Here is a 24900-nt window from a genome sequence, read left to right as displayed (position 1 = left end):
CTATCTTCTAGGTCAGAGAAGTGTGGGGTATGGCGTGTTCTCTGTAACCTGCTTTATCCAAATGCTTGCTTCTATCAAGAAAATAGAGGGAAGTTTATTCTCACCATGAAAATTAGACCCTAACAGGGGAGGGGAGACCAAGCCATGGAGGTCTCTGTTGTCCTGGAAGGGGATCTGCTGCACAATAAGCCAAAGCAGTGGATCTGCACAGAGCTGGTGTGTGTGCTCCATTTCCACCCTTCCCCGTGAAGAACCAGTGCTCAAAAATACCCTGGCTTTCCAGTTCACTTCCTGGGAAGGCCCAGCCATGGGTGCTTAACCTATAAAACCGGATTTGCTCTAACCCGCTCCTCCCCTGCTGCAGCTGGGGGTGCTGTTCCTCGGGGCTGCTTAAACGCGGTGTGGCTCGCAATGTAAATCGTGCCCCCTTGTTTTCTGCCCTGGGAGGAGGAAAACAACCAAACCCCATTTCCTCTGCGAGCCCCACAACCTGCAGAACGCGTTAACGCTCCTTTGAGCAGTTGCTGAGCCTTCAGCCGAGCGGGGCTGCTCCTCCATCCGCTGCCCTCTTTGTCTCGGTTGGAGCCTGGCAATGGGGGCCGAGAAGCCCGGAGCGGCTCTCGCTCTGCTTTGCACCCTCAGCGAGCAACCCCAGACACCGGTGTGGGGCCAGGGGCTCCCTTAATGCGCGCCTTCCCCGCCCCATTGCTCATGCATATTCGGGCCGCGCCGCCCCGCACGGCTCTCGCCGGGTAGCACGGGGCGCCATGGCCGGCGCGCTGCGGGTGCTGGTGGACATGGACGGCGTCGTGGCCGACTTCGAGGGCGCGGTGCTGCGAGGCTTCAGCGCCCGCTTCCCCGCGGAGCCACGCGTGGAGCTGGCGGCGAGGAGCGGCTTCTCGGTGCGGGAGCAGTACCGCGGCCTGCGCCCGGAGCTGGCGGTGAGCGGCGGGCGGGGGGAGCAGCGCCTCTTCCCTTGTATCCTGCTGAGAGCAGGGGGAATCTCTTCCTACCCGCTGTGGGTATGCAAAGCAGGGGGGGGGGGCTGTCACAGTGCTACAAAGGGTTGTTTCTGCCTTCATTTGCATGGAAATAATTAGCGAGTTCTTCCAGGAGGATTTCCTGCCCTTCACAGGGATGTGTGTGTGGGAATCGGTTGGCAAAGCCCGATTCTCTCTTCGAAGTAACTGCATGAAGCTGTTTGCTGAGGCATCGGCTTGTTCTGTACCTACTCGTGAACCCCTCGGTGGTATGCAGTAATAACTTAATAATATTAGTATTATTAAAAAGTAATATTAACATTATTGAGATAATAATAAGGTGAGTAATAACTGAAAGCTGAGCGCTCTGTAAGTACTAATGCACCTCTAGCAGGATGAGAAACAGGAATACTCTCTATGTGTTTGCATAGTTAATGAAACCCCACACCTAGATCATGCCCTCTGACAAGCAAAGTGTGTGGTATTTAAACCATGGAGAGCCATGTAAAATGCTGGTGGTACCCCCCCATCCCTGCAAATGGTTTCTGTTTTGAGTGTTTGCTAATGAGTGAGTGAACATCAGAGACATTTGCAAGGCAAAGTTAGTGTGAATGCAGACTTCAGGCTTCCTACTGGGTACCTCAGGACACTCGGGGACTGTAAGAAGATGGAACGGATGCGGATCCAGGCTGCGGATCCAGGCTGTGCTTTCATTGCTCATTTTAAGATGCTGTCCTGGGCCTTTAGAGGTTTTTTTACTGCTGAAAAATGACAACTCACAATCAATTCCTTCCCGTTCCATGGCAAGGTTCAGGCCCCTGCACCTACAGGAGTGCTGGCTCCAAAGTGACCGAGCTCTAATGGATGACTATTGATGCTCAAAACTTCCTGACCCTGGAATTTGTATAGATGGGGAATGGGCATGAATTGTTTATCATTTATAGAACCAAACATGATTTATTGCTTACGTAAGGATTCCTTAAGTGAATCCCATTACAGGGACCCAAAAAAGAGGCAGGTAATTTAAGGGATCGTGGCTTTTTATTTGCTCTTGTTTGGAAGGGCTACAATCTGATCTGTCCTGAAAGGCACATCCTGTTCTATTTCTGGCATTCCCATTCCCTAATTTGGTTCATGCTCATCCTGTTCCTTCCCAGACCTTTAGGTGTGTCAATGAAATAACCACGTAGCTGGTTTGAATCCCATGCAGATCAGCAGTGGCACAAAGCTCTTACCTGCCTTCCTAAGGAAATGAGGTGTATGTGGTGGTGTCCGGCTCCTTCAGTCACCTCCGCATCTCTGGGCTGGTTTAGGTGCATTTGGCACAACTATACAGTTTTAAAGCTCCTTTATGTGAATCCTGTGGCTGTAAATAGAGACCTCAGTTCTGCCAGGCTGGTGCAGGAGCATCCCTGCAGAGCATCGCTCTGTTAGGAGGAAACCTACAGCAACGATGGCATGAGAAAGAGTTGTCGCATTTTTGGGTGGGTAAAACGGTTTTTTGGTTCTAAAATTCATCAGTTCCAGTTTTGTTCTCCAGCAAAGCCAGACTTGCTGGTGACACGCTGGAAACTGGCCCGTTTCTGGTGCCTTGTGTTGTGTAAAAGAGCTTTCAGATACAAGCCCTGGTCCTGTAATTGAGTCTCCTCGGGAAGAGCTCCAGGGAATTGTTGCTGAAATCAATGAGGCCCTGCCTGGAAGCAGGGATCGGAGCAGGTCTGATCCCCACGTCTTCACCTTCGCTCTTCTGCTCTGCATGAGGAATCAGGCAGCGCTTTCACGTGTCTGCCTGTTGAGTTATGAGTAGTGGTAAATTATGATAGCTGAGGGAGCACCCTGGTCCAGGAGACTTGTTTAATGCTGACTCCTCATTGCTGCTTAATTGAAATGGGCTTTATGTCTACGCTCCACTGGTGAAATAGAGCAAGGAGCCCATCAGCTGGACTATAAAGCAGCCTGGTACAGTTCCTAAGCGAAGCTGCCAGGTTGAAGAATACTCACAGAGAACTAAGATTTCCAAACTGGGGGAATGTCTGACTTGAAGCTAATGGAAAATGCTGCCTTGACACCGCTGGAGCTCACCGTGACCCCAGGGAAGGCGAGATTCACATGTTTTAGGGTTCTCTGTTTGAGAATGAAGCTTAGGTCTGGATTCAGCCCTTTTCACGCTGCTGGGATGTGGCTGCTGCCCACTCAGCCCTGCCAGATTCCTGAGCCACCAGCACATTCCAGTCAGATGGGACAGAGGAGCAGGAACCTTGAACTGGTTCCTTTGATGCCTCACAAGAGGCAGTAGAGACCTGCTGGGAAGGGGTGAGCCGTGAGCTCCCCTGTACCAGGCATCAGCCAGCCGAGCTGTAGGTCAGAGCTGGGTCTGTGGTGCTGTGCAAGGTCGGGACCAGCTCTGCCTCCTCACTCCAGACAAGCCACCAGAGAGGAACTTCTCCTTCTTGTGTGCCTGAGCCGGAACCTGGAAGGTGAGAAACGCTATAATGGCCTCTTGTTGTGCAGCATTACTGCCCTTTGATGGCTGTTACACCCGGGGTAAGGGGACAACTGTGATGCTCAGAGCTCGGACACAGGCACGGGTGGGCTTTGCTGACTGTCCTCCTGTCTCTTGCAGGCTAAGGTAGCCAGTGTCTATGAATCACCTGGCTTCTTTCTAGGGTTGGATCCCATTCCAGGAGCCCTGGAAGCTCTGCAGGAGATGATCCGCATGCAGGAGTAAGGATGCTTTGCACTCCGTAGCCCTTTTCCATTATCTTATGCACCTTCCCCTGCCTGCTAAGGAATGTATAATGTATAATAAATAATGCTGTTTCTTTTCAGCACTGAAGTCTTTATTTGCACAAGTCCTCTCCGGAATTACGAGCACTGCGTCCTGGAAAAGGTGGGAGAGAACTTGGTTTAGTGGGGTTTATTTTGCTGCTTTTGCAAGGCATCGCCCAAGTCAGAATAATTCATTTACAAAGGCAGTGGCTGGCTCAAGCTCCCAGGCTTCCCTGGATCTCTCTGTCTGAGGGGCAGCTTCCCAGCCCCAGGACGGTAGCACAGGAATCTCGGAGTGCCACATGGTGCCAGTGTCCTTACTGTGGGGCACGTGCGCCCTGTGCTCGCAGAGCTGGCATGATGTGAGCCTGCTGCTCCAGCTGTGCTGGCAGGTGATAGCGGAGGAACCGTTGTAGAATGGCCCCTAGGGGTGGGATATTCCCAGGGGATTCCACACTGGAGAATCCTCTACCCAGCCTCAATCCTTATTCTGTCTAAATGCAGAGCCTGAGACACCCCATGTCCTGAAGGAGGCCAGTGCTGAGTTAAGAGGAGGCTTCAGCATTGGAATTGGTCCTGTTTGCCACTGCATTAGAACAGAGAGGGGGACCTTAATCACTGGAATGACTTGGATGGGCACAGCCCACGTGCTCTGGTGAGCAGCCAGTGCTGCTTGCAAACTCGATAGTGATTAGGTATGGGAAGGCCAGTGCTGCTGATAGAAAACAGGTTGAATCAGTGTCCTGGGCCATGGCCAGTCTCTGCGGTGAGGATTCACGGACACAGATGTCGGTCTGCAGGGGAGAAGCTGCTCTGCTGGGGCTGATGTGACTGGAGCTGAAGCACAGCAGCGTCTTCTCTCATTTCTTACCTCTGCAGTATAAGTGGGTAGAGAAACACCTGGGACCCGAGTTTGTGGAGCGGATTATTCTAACCCGCGATAAGACCGTCGTGTCTGCGGACTTGCTGTTTGACGACAAGGACACCATTACAGGTTAGGAAAGCGCTTCCATTGCTGTTAGCCAGGAAGGAAACCCCTGCCTGAGCCCAGCTCTCCTCCGTTGCCCACAGGCGCAGAGCCGAACCCGAGCTGGGAGCACATCCTCTTTACCTGCTGCCACAACAGGCACATCCAGCTGCAGGCCCCGCGCAGGCGGCTGCTGTCCTGGGCGGATGACTGGAAGGGCATCTTGGAAAGCAAGCGCAGGCAGTAGTGCGCAGAAGGGGTGCTCTTCCCACTGCCAGGAACGCATCCATGGGCAGGGAATCCCATTCCCAGGAGGCAGTGAGTGCCCTCATCCAGGCAGAGGCACTCGGGGAGCAGTTGTAACAAGAGCTGCCTTTGTTAGACACGCTGCAGAGCTGCTGCTGCTGCTGCTCCACGTGTCTGGAAGATCGCTCTGCAGTTATGTCTGTAGGGTTTGGGGTGTTTGCTGCTGGTGAAACGATAAAATACAAGCAGCTGTGGGTTGTATTTGTGTGTGCGTGTTCTTAACCTCAGTCCTGTTTGGTTTGGGCCCATTGGGGGTGGAATGGAACTAAAAAGAGGAAGCTCTGAAACTTGAGCAGACACAGCAAGGATGCCCATCAGTGAACACTGCAACAGCCAGAGCCTGCTGATGTTATGGATTTAGCCACCCTGGCTTTCGGGTTACCTTTTGCAGCGCTGGCTGATGAAGAAAGGACACGAAGCTGGCTTCCATTTCTGGCCCATGTGCGTGAGTAAGAGTGGGCGAAGGCTGGGCTGCAAGTGCTGGAGAGAAGTATTTATGAGCTTATACCACACTGTTTACACAGCGTTGAAGTTAATGTTTTATTAGGAGAAGGTTTTACAGGACAGCTGCTCTCATGAGCCAGGCTGCCATGGGCCCTCCTTTTAATCTTCTCCTTTCTCACCAGTGCTAATGAAAGAAAATCAGCTTTTCACTTCCCCATTTACAGGATACACACTGTCCCGTGTAGTGATTTACCAGTCTGTGCCACGATGACATATGGCACAGTTACTACCAAAGGCAGGCATACAGATTGCAAACTGCCAGGGCAGGGAAACACCTTTCTTCTGCAGGAGGAACAATGTTTATGAGACATTTAAAGTCCTTTGAGTTGACACTGGAGAGCTGCAGCCCCACCAGGCAGGAACTGGGATATAAGGCACCCAGTAACCCAAGCAGAACCCCCCCCCGTCATTGCTGGGAAGGGTTCTTTGTGCAGGCTGGGTGCTGGGCTGCACGTGGCACCCTGCTCTCCAACGGCCATGACCTGTGCTATTATAAGTATCTGCTTTCCGTTTTAGCTGTGTGCTTGGCCTCCCTGTCGGGGCAGTACTATCCATCCTCTTTAGTAACTAAATCCAGTGCTACTGCGACCAGTTTCACTCTTTGATGTTCTTGACACAATTCTGCTGAGCAGAAAGCGTCTCCCTCTTTTTTCCCCAAGAAAGAGGTGGAATCACCCTCAAAAAACCATGCAGACGAAGCCCTCAGTGCCATGGGTTAGTGGTGGCCTGGGCAGTGCTGGGGAATGGGTGGACTGGCTGAGCTGAAAGGTCTCTTCCAGCCTGGCTGATGCTATGATCTGCACTGTCCTGCCTACACAGGATCAGTCCTTGGGGAGAGGAATGCCCACGGCAGTGTGTTTGCTCAGGCTCCGGGCCTCCTCCACCTGCAGAGGGGTGCAGTAATCCTGCAGGAACACGGTGGCCAGGTTGCTCAGCCTTCTGCTGGCCGAGAGGGAGAAGCGGAGCATGCACTCCACCACGGGCAGCGCCGTGGTCTGCTGCCGCGACTGCGGTGTCGTCAGGTACATGAGCGTCGTGACCGCCGACATGACGGTCTCCTCGTTGGCACTGGAGAGGCAGTTGATGATGGGCTCTACCCCGTTCGCCTCCAGGATGTAGTCTTTGTTCGTTTTATCCAGGCACAGGTTGCACAGACCCCCTGCAACACCAAGAGAAAGCATCTGACACGTGCAAGACAAGCGCTTCACCCCTTCATGCTGTGATGCAGGTTCATTGATGAGCCTGGTTTCTAACACAGGAATAAGAATCCAGATTCTCTGTGAGGTTTGGATGGCTCCTGGGCAACGTTTTCCACACGTTTTCCAGCAGAACGTTCCTTCTCCTTTATGTCATTAGAGGGCACTGTTACTGCTGGGCATAACCTCTACCGCAGAACTCCAGGATTACTTAACCCTAACAGAGGCTAAAGCCTGGAGTTCACTGCAGGTGTTACAGGAAAACAGAATGGAGGCAACAGCACAAGGCAAGAGGTGCAGAATGCTCGAACGTGGCTCTTTAAGAGGCAGCCATGTCCCGGTGTAGCTCAGCCACAAACCTTAAACATCAGATATATTTACTGTCAGCTCATGGCAGCACTCACAATCGGGATCTGGCCCTTTAGTTTCTGTTTGGACCACACTGAGTCAGTGTAAGGCAGTTGCTTAGAGGACTTATTACAAGATTTCAGGTAAGTGCTGGAATTTGGTTGTCACCAATTTCACTAAAATGTCATTAAAATTCACTAAAATTTCACTAAATTTCACTAAAATTCACTAAAATTTCACTAAATTTCACTAAAATTCACTAAAATTTCACTAAAATTTCACTAAAATTGAGAGCAGTTTCAGTAGAAACTCACTCACCCGGTGTTCAGTTCGAGTTTGGGGCTAACGAACCCATCCTGCCGCACAGCAGCCCTACGAGGATGAAGGGGCGATGCTTCCATCCCCGCTCTCCCCCATTCCGCTCATCCCCACCAAACCCGGCAGTACCCGAGGGGCCGTTCACGCCTCACGCTCCTCTCTGCCCCTCGGGAGGGACAGGAGCCCCAGTCCGCAGCATCACCCCCGCTGTGCCCTGCCCCGTCAGCCGCTCTCGGGGATGCTGCTGGCCCCGTCCCTCACCCATGGCGAACTCCACGAGGGTGTCGCTGCTCTCGCCGAGCATGTCGAGGAACAGGTCCAGGACCTGGAGCCGCCGCAGGTGCTCGTAGTTGCGAGGGTCGTAGGCGAAGTTGGCCAGGTTGGCCAGCACCTGCTCCTTGGCCTCTGCAACACGGAAACGGCGCTGAGCGCGGGGCGGCTCCGCACGGGGCTGCGGGGCGGCCGCGGCCGCGGTACCTGCGCTCTCCGTCGCCTGGAACTCGGTGACCAGGGCCTGCAGGTACTCCAGCCGGCCCAGCTCCATCCCGCGCCGGGTCCCGGCAGCTCACGGTGCCCGGGAGAGCCTTCCCCTGAGCGCCGGGAGGGCCGTGCTCAGGGCCGGGCAACGGCGTGGAGCCGAGCCGCCGGCGGAGGGGCCTCCTCAGCACCGAGCCAGGCCCGGCGCGGCCGCCGCCATCTTCGGGGCGTGGAGAGGAGGCTCCTCCTCCTGCGTTCCTTTCCCTTCTCTTTCCCTTCTTTTTCCCTTCCTTTTCCCTTTTTTTTCCCTTCTTTTCCTTTTTTTTCTTTTTTTTTTTCTTTTTTCCTTCTTTTTTTCCTTCTCTTTCTCTTCTCTTTCTCTTCTCTTCCTTTCTCTTCCTTTCTCTCCTCTTTCTCTTCCTTTCTCTCCTCTTTCTCTTCTTCTCTTCTCTTCTCTTCTCTTCTCTTCTCTTCTCTTCTCTTCTCTTCTCTTCTCTTCCTCTTCCTCTTCCTCTTCCTCTTCCTCTTCCTCTTCTCTTTTTTCTTTTCTCTTCCTTTCTCTTTTCTCTTCCTTTCTCTTTCTCTTCCTTTCTCTTTCTCTTCCTTTCTCTTCCCTTCTCTCCCCCTTCTCTTTCTTTCCCTTCTCTTTCCTTTCTTCCCCTCTATTCATTTTTTCCCCTTTCCCCATTTTTTCTCTGTATTTCTTTTTCCCTCTTTCTCCTTTCCCCCCTTTTTCTCCTTTTTTCTTCCATTTTCCCATTTCTCCTCTTTTCCGTTTCCTTTTTTCCCCTTTCCCTTTTTCCCTCTTCTTCTTTCCCCCCTATATTTCTTTTTCCCTCTTTTCCAACTTTTTTTCCTTTTTTCCCTTTCCCCCCATTCCTTCCCCCCTTTCCCTCCTCTCTTTCCCCATGGACCCTGTAACCTGTTCACCACCACAATAAACGAGCGTGCCCGAGGTTCTTGTATCTCGGTGTACGGCCAAGCCCTGCTGTTTAAACACCCTGCTCCGGTAAGCAGCTTAACCTTGCCTCCCTCACTGTTCCCTATCCGCTAAACTTCCCTGTGCGCCATAGGATACACTAAAGGGAAAGAAATCCGGAGGCAAGGAATGAATGAAGGCAGCAGCGGGTAACGCCATCCTGGTTGTGCGATGCCCTGGTCTAGGCACGGAGCAGAGCGGTTCCATGAGCCTGAGCCAGCCCAGCGCCAGTGACACCGCGAGTGGATTTGTGTGGTTCATGTGCTATAAATAGGTAAGGTAAAGGTACCCAAACTCAGCAGAAATCAGTGCTGCTTTTATTGGAGCAGTTAAACACATGGAGGTTCTTGGGCAGATAAGGAGGGAACAGGTTGTCTTTTGTGTTATCTCATAGGAAGCAAATTGAAGCTGGCAGAATACACTGATTACGTGGCGCCGGTGGCAAGTGTGTTGGGCTGCTAATCCCCTGTTATACAGCTGGGTGCAGTCACCCATGCCCATGTGCAATAGAAGGATGAGCAGAGGACCTACGGTGAGTGCAGGGTTGCTAAAGCTTGTAACACTGCAGTGCTGTGGGAAGGCAGAGAATGGGAAAGGGAAGGTGTTTGTTTATAACTGGTATAAAGATTTAAGCCAGGCCTGTGCAAGCAACTTCAACTCTCTCAAGTTGGTGTGTGTGTATATATATATATGTGTGTGTATATATATATATGCATATAGAATCATAGAATGGTTTGGGTTGGAAAGGACCTTAAGATCATCCAGTTCCAACCCCCTGCCATGGGCAGGGACACCTCACACTAAACCAGGGCACCCAAGGCTCTGTCCAGCCTGGCCTTGAACACTGCCAGGGATGGAGCATCCACAACCTGCCTGGGCAACCCATTCCAGTGCCTCACCACCCTCACAGTAAAGAACTTCTTCCTTAGATCCAATCTAAACTTCCCCTGTTTAAGTTTGAACCCATTCCCCCTTGTCCTTTCACTACAGTCCCTAATAAAGAGTCCCTCCCCAGCATCCTTATAGGCCCATGTGTATATTTATCTGTATGTGTATATATATATATGTATGGGTATATATAGGTATGTCTATATATGTGTGTATATATGTGTGTGTATATCTATCTGTGTGTGTATATCTGTGTGTGTATATACATGTATGTGTATATATAGGTATGTCTATATATGTGTGTATATATATGTGTGTGTATATCTATCTGTATGTGTGCATATATATAGGTATGTGTATATATAGGTATGTCTATACATGTGTTTGTATGTGTGTATATGCGTATATACATGAAAGCAGCCACAAAGGTGCTCCAGACAGCTCCTATATCAGAATGCTTTGCTAGTGTATTAACAACCCCTTAATGTATGCCTGTGTAAGTGGCAGGTGTTGACACACTTTAGAGCCACATCCGTCATTACACGGAAAGCGAATGACTAATGGGAGAAAGCAGGGGAAGAGAAAGCAAACACAGCACAAAGAGAGGCGATTAAGGATGCTGTGCTTGACTAATAAGGGGTGAAACCCTGTGTTTAAAGAAGGAAAATGCAATGACTCGTGTCTGTCAGGATTATTTTGCATGCACAGGAGGAACTTTGTCCCCTGGCATGGTTTCACAGGCAGTGGTGCTTAGGAAAGGCTGGTGTCTGTCTGTTCCAGGTGACACATCTCCAGGTCACACTATTCGGTGCATGGCAAGAGGTAACCAGGAGAGAGGAACATCCTGGGGACTGCGAGCTGAGCTCCTTCCAGCCTTTGTCTGGCATTGGGGTTCACCAAGGCTGGCTGGGAGATGGGAGGGATGCTTTATGTTTCCTTTGCTGTGTCGCAGCTGCCTCCGGGAGGAGAGGTTGACAGCAGAGGCTCTGCAGAGCCAACAGCTCACGCTAGTCCTCACCACCCAACCTGCTCTGCTGCTGGCACTGTGCTGCTTGTCTTTGTGCTGACTTACTATGGGGAGTCTGGCCAGATCATCCAGACAGGTCACTTGGCAGTAGCAGGAGTTGGCCGTTCACTCACCCAATACTGTCCCATATGTCTAATGGACATGGAACTGCTGGAACAAGTCCAGAGGAGGCCACGAGGATGATCAGGGACTGGAGCACCTCCTGTATGGAGACAGGCTGAGAAAGTTGGGGCTGTTCAGCCTGGAGAAGGAGCGTGGAGACCTCATAGCAGCCTTCCAGTGTCTGAAGGGGGCCTATAGGGATGCTGGGGAGGGACTCTTCATTAGGGACTGCAGTGACAGGGCAAGGGGTAATGGGTTCAAACTTAAAGGGGAAGTTTAGATTGGATATAAGGAGGAAATTCTTTCCTGTTAGGGTGGTGAGGCACTGGAATGGGTTGCCCAGGGAGGTTGTGAATGCTCCATCCCTGGCAGTGTTCAAGGCCAGGTTGGACAGAGCCTTGGGTGCCCTGGTTTAGTGTGAGGTGTCCCTGCCCATGGCAGGGGGTTGGAACTTGATGATCTTAAGGTCCTTTCCAACCCAACCCAAACCATTCTATGATTCTCTTCTATGTTTAATCCTCTGAGTGCTCCAAGCACTTGCTATTTGCCAGAAGAGTTAGTGCAGAATGACTGCTATAGCTCCAGGGGCTGATCTACAGTGACATTGCAAGGTAGGATTCAATAGAAGCACTACTGCTCCTAGTAGTTATGTTTCCCTTCTTGCAGCCACTAACCAGGTCTGCAGGCAGGATGCCAAGCTCTTCATTTCGGGGCTTTTGCCCTTCTGAGGTGTTTCAGAGCGTGTAAGTTCACCGTGACCTTCCTTTGGGTTTGTATTAAACTTTTCCGAGCCCTACTTTGGCTCTGAAGGACCATGATCCTGCACCAGTTCGGTGTGAGCTTCCTGGTGAATGTTTCATTGCAGTAAGGAAAGGTGCTCGGTGCAGAAATGCTTACCTTGCAAGGTTAATGATACCTTAAATGATAAAGGGAGCAAGAGGGGACGTGGGGAGCTTGGGACATTTAATTCTGGCCAAGTTGTGTTGTTCTCAGAGGTTTATAACCTGGTTGAGGTATAAGTGCTTGTCCATTCTTAGAGCCGGGGTTATTTTGCTGTCTATAGGTGTTAAACAAACCCTGCTTCAGGGGGCTTTGGCTTTGCATAATGGGACAACCTTAAACTAACGAAAGGAGCTTTTATTGCTTTCTTTTCCTTTTGGGCCTCGAGATTCTGAAGGACTGAGCATTATTGCTCCTGTGTGATAGCTCTGAGGGGTGTTGTTATTCTAGTGTGCATGTTTGTTATGCACGGCCCCTTCAGTTATGCTTCACAAGCTCCTGCTCAAGGCAGCTTGGAGTTGAGGTTGAAAAGGGAGCTAGGAGAGGTGGGCAGATGGAGGAGGGGGGTAATTTCCTCTATCGTGGGAGCTCAGACATCTGATTTGCCTGTGGAAACACAGCCTCAAGTGTTCCCTCTTCCCTCTGCAAGCTTTATTCCCAACCTGTGGGTTGTGGATGACTTCTAAAGGGTCTGTGGGATGGAACCAGCCCTCTTTGGAGGCAGCTCACGTTCTGTAAGGCCGGTAGAAAGTTTACAGTAAACGAGTTGAGGACATTACAGTAGTGGATTTCCTTTGGTTTGCTTCCCAGAAACATCCCTGCTTTACCTGCAGCTAAACCCCAGTGACCCCGGTATTGAGTCTGGGAGCATTGGATCTACAAAGCACTCTCCTAACTTCCCATCCTAAATTATCCTCCAGTGCTGCGCACAGCTAGGAAACAATGAGAGCACATCTCTGGGCCGTGCTGCAGGAGGAGCTGGTCTCCGTGTGCCAGCTTCAGCGGGTGAGTACTTCTTTTCCTTCCTTATATCTCACAAGCATGCATTAGACAACACATTACCTTGCTTGTGAACCAGCTCTAGGACTAAAGCATTGCAGATGGAGTGGTTGGCTCCACAAAGATGTGTTCCGTTGCGCCTCCAACTAACCTTTGTTTTGCTGGGATAAACTGATGGGTTGGGGCTTACACCATCTTTTACCTGTTTTGCCCATGGTATCTGTAGGACATAGGAGATGTGGGACAATATAACCCCATATTTCTGGAAGAAAACGGGGTGTAGAAAGGTGAACAGAACTTAAAACGTAAGAATTACACACAGGAGAGCAGCAATCTGTTCAGCAGCGTGGCTCTTTTATTTGCAATAGCCAGGAAAGGTTTGGGACTTCACCCTTGTCATTGCTCTTTTGGGGAGGAAGGAAGAAAGCCCTGTCTTTATCCTAGGAATGTACAGCAGGTATTGTTTCCGTAAGCTGAGAAGCACCAGTCGCTCTTTGCTTTGCACTTACGGACCATGTAAGCATTACACAAGTTAATAAACACATGTGACAAGAGATTAGATGTGTATGGTCTCCCACTGGTTGTTTTATGTAAGTATATGTTTGATCAGGAAGTGCAAAGCCTGCTGGTTCAGTAATCCCAGAGCGGCACTGAAGAGGATGCTGAGCGGTGGGAGCAGTGACCCCTCTGAAGGGCTGATACCTCTTCCATCTCACCCCTGTGTTACACTTCTGTCTCTCTGCTGGTTCTGATGTGTTGAGCAGTCTTCATCCGCAGTGCTTTGTGAGCTGTATGAGCAGTGTGTGCACAGGCAGCCAAGAAGCCCCCTGGCCTGTACCAGCAGCAGTGTGGCAGCAGGAGCAGGGCAGGGATTGTGCCCCTGCACTGGGCACTGGTGAAGCTGCACCTCCAATCCTGTGTTCAGCTCTGGGCCCCTCACTGCAAGAGAGACATTGAGGTGCTGGAGCGGGGCCAGAGAAGGGAATGGAGCTGGTGCAGGGCCTGGAGCACAAGTGTGATGGGGAAGGGCTGAGGGACCTGGGGGGTTCAGTGTGGAGAAGAGAAGGCTCAGGAGGGACCTGATGGCTCCCTACAAGTGCCTGACAGGAGGATGGAGCCAGGAGGGGCTGGGCTCTGCTCCCAAGGAACAAGGGATGGGACAAGAGGAAATGGCCTCAAGTTGCTCCAGGGGAGGTTTAGGTTGGAAAGGGTTGTTAAGCATTGGAACAGGCTGCCAGGGCAGCGATGGAGCCACCATCCCTGGAGGGATTTGAAAGCTGTGGCACTGAGAGATGTGGTTTAGTGGTGGACTGGGCAGCGCTGGGTTAACAGTTGGACTCAAATGATCTTAAAGGTCTTTTCCAACCTAATCAATTTTGTGATTGTATTATCTGTTCCTGTCAGATAAGGAATGATAGAGAATATAAACATTGTGCAACCCAAGCTGGTGCTGAGGGAGGTTAGAGGCTGATGCAGCTCTCGGTTATAATTCCCAGCAGTGCAGCAAGAAGAGCTATTACAGTCAATGCTGTATGGGTATGGAAGTCAGTGACATTGACTTTTCCCAATATACTTTTACCAACAGATTCCTTTGTAAGTTATGCTTGTGCTTACAAGAAATGTAGTTACGCTTGTGCAAGCACTCTGTAATATAGAGAATGCTGGTGTCATGAGTCTAAGCTAAATTCATTTACACAAAGGCTTTGTGCACTACAAATTCACTTACTGCAGTGGCTTTGAATCTGTCCCTCTCTAAGGATGCATACACTTGTTCTAGTGACACCTTTGCTACCACTCCCCCCCTGCAATGGGTCCCAGTTCACCCTGAAAAGAAGTGTATACACACCAGCCCCAAATCCTGTTTCTGGTATATCAAGAAGCACTCGAGATGTCACTGGTTACACAGAGCAGGCGCTCTAAGGTTGGTTGGGTTGTTTCTTTTGGATGCTCTGGAGCTGAACCTTGAAGGCTTTGGAAACATCCTTGGCATGAAGCCCTTGTGTATGCGCCTTGTAGGAGAAAATATTTGCCCTTACTAGAGGCTTGGCTGAGTTCTGCAGCAGCTTCCATGTAATATTTAGAGATGTGGAAAACAGCAACAGCCTTCCTGGGGAAGCTGCCACCCACAACATGGGAAGCAACCAGGAAACTCTATATTCTGCACCACATCATGTGTTCGGATGAGGCAATAATACTTCTTTGTGGAAGAATGACCGTTGTGCATAGCCATCAATGCGTATTATCCAGTGTTACCCACTGGAATGTGCATGTGAGATTCCAGTGACTTAAAGGCACTGACTTACACCAATTGAACTGACACGGCTTTTGTATCTCGGCGCTGGTTACCATGGCTGTTATCCCAGGGTTTGCTTTGGGGAAGCACAGTTCTCTTTGTCCTTCATCTCTTTGGCTGGCGCTGGGTTCTGGGCTCAGCCCGTGGTCCAGAGCACTCACTTGGAGTCTGACACGGCCCCATAGAGAAGGGGGATGGCAGTTGTGGAAAGCAGCCACTTGTTTTCTCATCTGCCATCAGCGCTGGGCCGTGTGGAGCTTTGTACAGGCCACATAATCCTTTGTGTTCCTCTTTATTTGTCCTCTTGCTTTTCATATGCTTGTGATGTACACGACTGCTGGAGGGGGCTGACTCTCAGGCTGTGATTCAGTTGGCATTTCACTGTACTGATACCTGGAAGGATTATCCCCCGGGGCTTTGGAGGCCTCTTTCAATTTGGCTTTCTTCTCCAGAGCACAGAAGGTGAGTGCCATGAACAACGCAGCCGAGATGAGGAAGAAGCTGGAGTTGTAGAAGACGTAGTGGAAGTCATTAGTTACATCTACCAGGAGACCTGAAATGGAAGCCACAGCTTAGTCAAAGAGAAGATGGACACCAAAGGCAACAGGGTGACGTTAGCACAGATGTTAAACCTGAATCAGTCAGCAAACTGCCATATATGAAAGATGAGCATTCACAGATGAGTTGAATTCTCTCCTCTAGCTCGCAGGGGTTGGCTGTGTTTTATAGTCACGACTCAAGTGATGGTTCTGCTTTCGTACCAGGTATATCATAACACACAGGGGAGCCAAGGGAAGAAAGGAAACTGAGTTTTCCCCAGTGTGCTGATTCATTTTGTTCACTCAGCAGAAGACCCTGTGCCAAGCACTGGATTTTGGACCGAGGGACCCTGTTATATACCAGGTCAGAAAACAGAACAAGTAAATAGAGAAACCTCTCCTGGATGGACGGGTTAGAGCCTCTATTAGTGTGTAACCAGGGAGAAGAACATTCACAGCACAGCAAGGATTATGCCTAACATTAAGTGCCTTCAGTATAAAACATTTAATGTGAGACATACCAAATGAGTAACTTTACACTAATGTTGGAGACGGAAAGGTGATACCCAGGTCAAGCAGATGATGCTTTCTGTAGGCTACTTATTTAAATGGAAGTACTGGAATGTATTACAACAACTGCTGTTTGCTTGCTTGTATTCTTCAGTAAAGATTGGTGATGTTTCTTTTCCTGGTGCACTTTTCCTTAGCAGATTTTCAGGCTACAAATGGAACTGGTGCTGCTGTTACTGGCCTTTGTTTTGCCCATCTGCCGTTCCTTTGAGAGATGTCAAGGAAAGATCTTTTTGGCCCCCTCAGAAAAGTGGCTGACCCACTAACACCAGGGAATACCATGCAGTATGGTGCATGGTATCATCTGTCCTTAGAACAGACAGTACTTTCCTACTGGGTGGCACACAGCTCATTGTCTGGAGAACACAACTAAAGCCTGCTTCATGCTCAGGCTTATGTTTCTTGTTTGTTAGCCTTTTGGATTCGCTGCTGTGCTGCAGGAACAGGTACGTGCAGGAGTGAACTGTGACATCTGTGAATCATTGATTGGCTTTGGGTTCATATCTAGCTCCTTTCTTGTCCCCAGAGTAAAATTAATACCCTCTAGAGCTTGGAAAGCAGAGTGAACGGAAGCTGTTGCTGTGCGGCTCTTGAGTTGTGTAGGGCTGGTGTGAATTGTGATAGGAGTTTGTTTGTTTAATGTGATATGCACAAGTCCTTGAGACTTCACAGATGAAACAGTGCGAACTGGCAAAGCAGTGAAAGAGTTCAGAGACAGCAGGATCCTACCACAGTAACTCCTCTCTGTGTATTGCTGCTCACTGGAACAAAGCTCTTATCAATCACACCCGTGCCTATCAAACTGCTGCAGTGACACTTGGGCAGCCGCAGAAAGGACCCTCCTTCAGCTCTGAGAAAGGGTTTGTCCTTCCTCTCCGATTCTCCCTTTTATACCACTCCCTTTGCGTAACTCACCTCCCTGCATGGGTTTGGAATCTCCCTTCTTTCTCTTCTTAAGCTCCCAAACACTTCCCACCGGTGTCTAAACAACCCAGCCTGTTTAACAGCCTCTCACCTGTGAGAGGGGGTCCGATGAGGAGCGTGATGCTCTCCAGGATGGTGAAGAGCCCCAGAGCGCTCGAGAACCGGTCCATCTCCACCACGTCCATCAGCACCTGGAAGGTGAGTGCCCCGATGCCGCTCATGGCTATGCTGAGGATGACGCAGTAGACGATGAGCACGCTGAACTCAGCCGAGACCACGCAGATGAAGTTGCTCAGCCCGCAGAGGAGCACGGCCAGGCTGAACAGGTAGATTCGTCTCCCTGAGAAGAGTCTGTGTCCCGAGAGCAGCCCCGTGAAGGGCCGTATGAAGATGTTGATGAACCCAATGACAGAGATGAGGAGGGCTGCCCTGCGCTCCTCCACCCCATTCTGGATGGCGTAAGGCACAAGGTAGATGTGGGGTAACGCAAACCCCATCATCATCCAGGTCACGCCAATAGTGTAAATCTGGTAACCTTTGTTTTGACAGAAGATGTCAAAAGCCAGGTACTTCTGCAGCACACGGAAGCATGCAGTCCTTCTGCTTTGCTTCTGGAGCTCGTGGTGGGGAGAAGATGCTCCATTGGACAGCTGTGTCTCTTCTGCTCTTCTCCTCAGCTCCTCTCCAGGCTGGGGCAACTGTAGTAGTGACCCTGAAGTGAGCTGAACTGGTCTCATGATGGCTCCGCAGACACAGCAGTTCAATAGTATTCCTCCAAAGATAAGGAAAGTGTTTCTCCAGCCCATCTCATCCAGCAGGTATTGAGAAAGCAGTGGCCACAGAGTGAAACCCAGAGAGACGCCAGTGGATGCCATGGCATTGGCCAGTGTTCGCCACCGTACAAAGTAATATCCCAGTGCAGTCACTCCTGCCTGGAAGCTGAAACACGACCCCAGGCCTAAAGGTAAGAATAAAAGAGCAAATGACAGCACATGATCCATCTGTGTTGCCTTAAAGAGCCTAAATCCAGGGTTTACACACAGGTGAGGGAGGCCAAGGGGAATGCCTTGAACCTGCCAGGAGACTGAGATGAGCTCTTAGGCAGAAGCTCTTCCCTGTGAGGGTGCTGAGGCGCTGGCACAGGGTGCCCAGAGAAGCTGTGGCTGCCCCATCCCTGGCAGTGTTCAAGGGCAGGTTGGACACAGGGGCTTGGAGCAAGCTGCTCTAGTGGAAGGTGTCCCTGCCCGTGGCAGGGGTTGGAGCTGGATGAGCTTTAAGGTCCCTTCCAACCCAAACCAGGCTGTGAGCCTCACGACCCGCTGTGATTCACACTCACAAACCCCACAGAAGTGATTTTTTGCATAAATTAAACTACCTGTGTTCTATACGAAGTAAACTGATCCAAGCTGACATTTGCCTGGGGCAGGCTGCTATTCCTAAAATTGTCATGGAATTGTTCCTTAGAAACTGTTTATACTGACTGCTTTCCTGACACTTCCATCAGGGCTCAGGGAGTTACCTGGTTTTTCTCTCTGTGCAATGGACACCATTTAGTTTGCAAGATCCAATGGGATTAGTCCCAGAGCAGCCTGGCTGAAGAAATGAATCTCTTTGTGTTAGAAAAACCCAAAGAGCTGATCAGTCACAGAGGAGAAATATTTGGAAAGGAGAAGCTCCCATCCGTTGCTTCTGTTCAAAACCAACATGTTCTTTTGTTAGGAAAAGATGTCTGCGCATTGCCCCCGATTGGGAGTGGTGAAATACAAGCCCAGGGAACTTGGGAGGGACGTTATCATAGGTCACATTATCCCAACATTACATTCCAAGGTTGAAAACCCCCTCCCTTCTTCACAGCCAAAAGGCTGAGGTGCTACTGAACAGACCAGGCATCCTTGCTCTCCGTTTTGCCCGCTGGAGACCTGAAGGTTTCTCCAGAGAGAAGCACTTTGCAGGGAGCTTGGCTGCATGAGGTGCGTGTGGAAGGGGTGTGAAGGGCAAGTCTGGCTGCTCCCGATTTATCCCATTTCCTGGATGAATGGGAAACACGAGTCGGGAATCACCATTCCCCTCTCTCAGGTCAAGCTCAGCAGCAGGGTTTGCGGTGGTACTTACCCGTGATGAAGCCAGCGGTGATGTAGAGCTGGCTGATGGACCTGCAGAAGGAGCTGGACACCATGCCCACGCCGCTGAGCAGGCCCCCCAGCATCACCGTGAACCTGCAGCCAAAGCGCTTCACCAGGAGGCTGCAGAGGGGCCCTGGCACCAAAGAGTAAAAGGGAAGCAGTTAGGGAGGAAGGGAACTCTCTGGACCTGCTGGATTGCTGCACTTATCCCGGTGGTTTGGTCTAGAGACCCTGAGGGTTGTCCCAGCAGTAGTAAGGGAGCCAGGGAGGGAATATGTATTTCCTGATCCTCCCAAGGGCTTGCTTGCTATGGGGAAGGCTCCTGTGATCTGCTTGGCTTTTGGCCATCAAGTGGGATTTTTAAGCTTCCCTGTGCTGAATTTCAGTTACAATGGTTGGAAATGGAAGAGAAGAAGGACTTTCAAATGTAATTCTGTTCTTGCATGATATAAAGTCAGGGAATGAATTGAGAAAGGGAAGGATTTGATTTCTGTGCCTCCGAGTAAGAGATGCTAAGCAGGATGATGTTTCTTTTTGTGCACTTGCACTCATTTCACTGTGTGTTTCAAACACCCTGCCACAAAATCTCCTACATTGCCTGTGCTGCGCTGCTACCTTGGTGAAACTCCTTGCAAGAGGAGACAGACTGACCCTGAATAAGAGCAAGAATGGGAGAAAACAGACATCACTGAGGAGGATCGTTTGAGTACAACTGGAGAGGTGTATTCATGCCCACATGGGAACTGATCTAAGCTCCAGGCAGTAGCATCCAGGCTGCAGCTTGTGGGGTCCTGCAGCTGCCCTGCAGGTCGTCTTCTCCAGGGAAATCCCATGTTATTGTCACACAGCTCTTTGCTCATTCCTGTCCTGGGATACCCGGCAGGGTGGGGAGGTTTCACTGCGTCCACTTCCAACAGGATAAGCCTAGGAGCAGACCATGCGCATCCCGCTTCCTGCTTCTACTCCAGCACAAGCAGTGCAGAGGTGGGAGTGAGACCTGGGTTGTTCTAGTGGACCAGAGCCCCCCTCTGCCCTTCTTGAGCCCAAACCTGTGTTCTGTTGTGCACCGACATTGCTGGCAGGCTTTATAGCAGAGAGCTGTGTTATTTCATCAGGAAAACAACAAACAGCCATGGGGAGGGGGTGTTTAAGGTCAGTTAATTCTTTACTTTTCATGGAGTTTTGGTGAATTCCCTGGGAGTGTGGTAAACTCCCAGGTTGTGAATGTCATTGAGCATCCTTTGTTTTAGGGTAGGAAAAAGTGAGCTCAGACCTGCAGCCCACTGCTGGGAAACAAGGCTCTGCCTGCACGAGAGGAGGATCTGGGTTTCTTTTTCCCGTTCCTTTGAGGATGTTCAGGTTTTCCCAGGGTTTGTTGGTTTTCCCCTCCTCTGAACACTTCAGGTTATATGAGCAAAGGCCAAATGACTCTGAGTTTCAGAATTAGGAGTCGGGCAGTGCAGGGAAAAGAACCCGTGGCATATTTGTGATCCAAAGCAACGTCTGGTTTGAAATAGAGCCCACATAATGGAGCGAGCAGGGGAACGTGATTAAAATGAGGAGAGCAGCTGCCTGTATCTTGATCTGCTTGGGAGATTTCCACCTCAGACTTTGAAGCAAATGGTGACTGCGTTATTTGCCTCCTGCTAAAGGCATCAAGGATGGTTCTGCAGTTTAAGCAGCCCCAGTAGCCAGAAGTCAAAAGGAGCATGACCAGCAGGTCATGGGAGGTGATCCTGCCCCTCTACTTTGCTCTCGTGAGACCTCACTTGCAGCACTGTGTGCAGTTCTGGTGTCCTCAACATAAAAGGACATGGAACTGTTGGAACAAGTCCAGAAGAGGGCCACGAGGATGATCAGGGGACTGGAGCACCTCCTGTATGGAGACAGGCTGAGGAAGTTGGGGCTGTTCAGCCTGGAGAAGAGAAGGCTGCGTGGAGACCTCATAGCAGCCTTCCAGTGTCTGAAGGGGGGCTATAGGGATGCTGGGGAGGGACTCTTCATTAGGGACTGTAGTGACAGGACAAGGGGTAACAGGTTAAAACTTAAACAGGGGAAGTTTAGGTTGGATATTAGGAAGAAGTTCTTTACTGTGAGGGTGGTGAGGCACTGGAATGGGTTGCCCAGGGAAGTTGTGACTGCTCCATTCCTGGCAGTGTTCAAGGCCAGATTGGACGAAGCCTTGGGTGCCCTGGTTTAGTGTGAGGTGTCCCTGCCCATGGCAGGGGGGTTGGAACTTGATGATCTTAAGCTCCTTTCCAACCCAAACCAGTCTGGGATTCTATGATTCTAAGTCATGGATTGAACGTTCCAAAGCAATGAGAATGGCTCTAAAAGCAGAAGGGATTTTCATTACTTATTCCTGTTAACTTGCTTCCCAGGTTTCAAACGTTCTTTCTCACTTGCCTGAGGCTTTTGTGCTTTCCTTTGCAAAAACATTAGCAACAGAAGCGCTGTGTTTGTGTGAGTTGAGAGTTGCATGTGTGTGAATATCGAGGAGCAGGAACCCGTGGGGCCTGAACTCCCCTTTTGGCGATGGCCACAGGATCCTGAGGTCTCTCAAATGATTCTTATAACAAAACAACCATTAATTGCCTTTACCTAATGAGATAGGTTTGGCTTCCTAACTGATGAGTTATAGTTTGCACTGGGTCCTTCCCTGCTCCCTTCCACAGCTCTCATAGAATAAAGGAGAAGAAAAGAGAGCCGCATCTTCAAGAGGCACCGTCGACACTGCAGAATGCGGTTTAGGATGATGGATGTAACTGGGGAACCTGAACCAAGCAGAGCCTGGCCCAGCACAAAGGAGCTAGAAGCTGCAGCAAAATTGAAGTCTTTTATGTCTGGTTTTTGTTGGTTTTCTCCTGGTTGTGCTACTCCTGCCTTACTCCTGGGGGACAAGAATGAGCACTTCCCTGCTGCAATAGGAGACATAACTGGCAAGCAAAGTAGTAACTCTTGTAACTCACTGGCTGTGCCCAGGCAAATTCTGTTCCTGGATGTCATTAGCATGAGGCTGTTCTTTCCTTGCCTAAGTTATAACTTTTAGATCTATTTCTTGGCTGTCTTTATAGCACCTTTTAGTGTGGTCCCAGCCTCCTACAGAACAATTACTTCATTAGAAAAGAGAGGTCAATAGATGTTTTATTGCATGTCCCATCACCTCCCACATCTTCTCTGGGGGAAAACACAGTGATTCCCTCCACTACGCACAAGGCACAACCCTCCTTCCACCCCCTTCACCCAGAGGCTGCCTCCTGACCTGTATCCTGCATCAATCCAGCTCACATCCACCCTGCCCGGGTGTGCACCCAATGCCACCGCCCAGGGAGCTGGTGTAATGCTCAGCCAGCAGCCTGGAGGAGCTTGGCTTGAGGCGTGTGTCAGCCACCAAGAGCACACTTGTCATGGGGAATATAAGAGATGTGTTCTCACGGTTGGGAGATGAACCAAGGAGGCACCCAAGCTTCAGTGCTACCTGCTGGCCTGTTCAAAGAGCTGCTATGGGAAACAACTAAGTTCTCGGTGGTGTGAAAAAGCTGGGAGAGAAAGGGATTCACCTCCTTTGACCAAAGGGCTTGGGTGTCTCTTAGAGTGGCAAAAGGGAGCCTGGTATCTGTGGAAACTGAGGTGACGGAGGGCATCCCCATCACTTACCGCCTCCGTGCAGCACGGCCACCATGATGGATGGGAACCACGATGTCTCACTGTTGCTGGCCTGGAAGTCTCGCTGCAGGTCCGTGAAGAAGATGCCAATGCAGGGGGGGAAGCCCAGCGTCATCCCCTGCAGCACCACCGCAGCCAGCAGCACCATCCATGCCCAGCCCTGGTCCTGGGGCTTGGCAGCTTTGCGTTCCCCTGCTCCTCCTTGGGACATGACAGCTTCTTTCTCCTCCCAGGCCAGCCTGCTGGGGAAGGAAGGGCAGCTACCACGCAACCCTCAGCCCAGCCTAGGGGCCTATGGGGCAGAGCTGATGGTATTCCCAAGGCTCGGAGGCACTGGAGCGTCCCGCACCTTTGCGGCTGGCTCCTTAGACCTCTTGCTCTGCATTTCTCCTAGCACCTCCCTTCATTCTCGCCACGGGATCCTGGCAACGGATTGCTTCAGAAACAACTGCCTTCCCCTTTTATATTTCACAAGCCTGTGACCACAGGCAGGTACAGGGCAGGACCACACCTCCTTGGAGGAATGAATCGGCCTTACCTAATTCCCGCCCTTATTTTCCCTTTCACCTGCTTTCATCATATGGAGTCCCCTTGCTGACAATGGCTAAGGTCACCCAGTGCTGTGCCCAGAAGAGGAGGAAAAACCCCGCCGGTGCCAAGAACAACAGAACCACATAAAGCCTGCGTGTGGCAGCAGGGCTGGTGCGGAGCTGGCAGGGAGGCTGCACCTCCCCACACAGTGCTAGTGGGGAAAAACCAGTTTGAAAGCCATTAGTTCATTAGGATGCGGTGATCGCAGAGAGGATCTTGCTTTGCCTCTGGTTAAAGCTTCTTCAGAGACATCCCAGCCTTGATTTCTCTGAGGCTGGCTGCACGAAACGCATCGCAATAGCATTCCCCATCCACACGAATAAACATGCATAAGAAAAAACCACCTTTGGCAGCTGGATGAGCTCAGAGGAATGCCCATAAGGTCAGAGCATAGTGCAATATTGATCTAGCTCTCCAATACTGATTTTTCCTAGAAGAAATAGCCACGTCTGGGCTTTGTGTGCAGCTTTAAAGGCGAGCAGCAGTTTGACTCTACTCGTTAGTTCATATATGCCATGGGGCAGAAAGTTCCATACCTCGGGTTGAGACAAGGATGGGTCAAGCGGAGGGTGGCGAGCGTGTGGCTGCGCGGGCAGCTCATCCCCTGTGTGCGCAGCCCAGGGCCAGCACTTCTGCTTCAGTAGCCACTGAAAGCCTTGATGCAGCCTTTTGCAGTGTTAACCTCGGCATCACTCCTGTGAGCAGGGCTCTGGGGCTGGCTCCCAGCCCAAAGGACAGAAAACAAGGCTGGGAGCAGGGGAGGGGGGCCCGTGGGAAGGGGCTCTGAGATGCAAATCACGGTGCTGGTGCTCAGCACACTTTAATCCTTTGTCCACTTTAGCCGGGCGCAGATAATGCAGCTAATTCAAGCGCTTGTCTCTCTGGTGCGAATTAGCTGGAGGACAGCCTAAAGCCTCTCCCCGGCAACAGCGAACCTGCAATAAAAGGCAGAAGCACACAGCTCCTCTCTGTTCCCACACCGCTCCGTTGCTCCAGCACATTTCTGGCTCCCCACACCTCTCAAAGCACGCCCGCTCCCATGGAAGGGCTCCCCAGCGGGGCCGCACATCCCACGGCTCTCATCCACCTTCTGCCCCTGGCTTCAGGACACCCTTTTCCCCGGGGCAGCCCAACCTGGATGGACCCTGGCGCTGGGGTGCCAAGAGCACGGTGAGCTCCTCGCTGCCTCCCCGCTGCCTGCACAGAGGTAAAGGAAGGAGCTGGCTCCAGCGCTGGCTCAGCCGGATGTGCCACACGGAACACCAGCAGCGCCGCAGAACCGTGCTTTAACCCTTCCCAGGGTAACCACATCGGATGGACGGGGCAGCCGGGGGGGAGGGACGGGGGACGTGTGTTTTAGTGCTCCTATGGGCTCGGTGGTCCTCAAAGCCTGCTCCTGGGGTGGAGCAGGGACATCTGCGGGACGCGGTTTCCCCATGCATGTGACCGCCTCGTGCTGATGGTGTTGGGGACGGGACTGAAGTTCACTGCAATAACCACGCCTGGGTGCCTACTGCAAACACTGCTGCGCTGGGAGCGCATGGATGTGCAAAG

At 51.1% G+C, this 24900-nt stretch overlaps 3 protein-coding genes across 12 annotated transcripts; 1 reads left to right on the top strand and 2 right to left on the bottom strand.

The window, feature by feature from the left end:
• The first annotated feature begins 715 nt into the window (after positions 1-715).
• Positions 716-5223, top strand: NT5C (5', 3'-nucleotidase, cytosolic). The gene is made up of 5 exons (XM_062639735.1): positions 716-941; positions 3604-3704; positions 3810-3870; positions 4629-4743; positions 4821-5223. The coding sequence occupies exons 1-5, from the start codon at positions 768-770 to the stop codon at positions 4961-4963; spliced, it is 594 nt and encodes a 197-aa protein (XP_062495719.1). The 5' UTR covers positions 716-767; the 3' UTR covers positions 4964-5223.
• A 947-nt stretch (positions 5224-6170) lies between these two features.
• On the bottom strand, positions 6171-7985 carry ARMC7 (armadillo repeat containing 7). Of its 2 annotated transcripts, XM_062639734.1 has the most exons (3): positions 7866-7985; positions 7650-7793; positions 6173-6685 (listed from the first exon to the last, which is right to left on the bottom strand). In XM_062639734.1, the coding sequence occupies exons 1-3, from the start codon at positions 7930-7932 to the stop codon at positions 6348-6350; spliced, it is 549 nt and encodes a 182-aa protein (XP_062495718.1). In that variant the 5' UTR covers positions 7933-7985; the 3' UTR covers positions 6173-6347. The 2 variants fall into 2 exon arrangements, with proteins under 2 accessions (XP_062495717.1, XP_062495718.1); XM_062639733.1 differs by having other exon boundaries at positions 6171-6685; positions 7650-7962.
• A 4988-nt stretch (positions 7986-12973) lies between these two features.
• SLC16A5 (solute carrier family 16 member 5) lies at positions 12974-24592 on the bottom strand. 9 transcript variants are annotated; one of them, XM_062639739.1, is made up of 6 exons: positions 24481-24592; positions 23883-24281; positions 22747-22997; positions 19079-19222; positions 17058-17924; positions 12974-15486 (listed from the first exon to the last, which is right to left on the bottom strand). In XM_062639739.1, the coding sequence occupies exons 2-6, from the start codon at positions 23945-23947 to the stop codon at positions 15245-15247; spliced, it is 1569 nt and encodes a 522-aa protein (XP_062495723.1). In that variant the 5' UTR covers positions 23948-24281; positions 24481-24592; the 3' UTR covers positions 12974-15244. The 9 variants fall into 9 exon arrangements, with proteins under 9 accessions (XP_062495723.1, XP_062495726.1, XP_062495724.1 ...); XM_062639742.1 differs by having other exon boundaries at positions 22747-22994; XM_062639740.1 differs by having other exon boundaries at positions 24491-24569.
• Positions 24593-24900: the final 308 nt, after the last annotated feature.

This window comes from Pezoporus occidentalis, unplaced genomic scaffold, assembly GCF_034315485.1.
Source record: "Pezoporus occidentalis ecotype Australia unplaced genomic scaffold, CSIRO_AGI_Poc_V1 ctg62, whole genome shotgun sequence".
In the NCBI taxonomy this organism is placed as follows: Eukaryota; Metazoa; Chordata; class Aves; order Psittaciformes; family Psittacidae; genus Pezoporus; species Pezoporus occidentalis.
The sequence above is the reverse complement of the archived record's forward strand: the minus strand, read 5'-3'. Positions and strand labels throughout refer to the sequence as shown.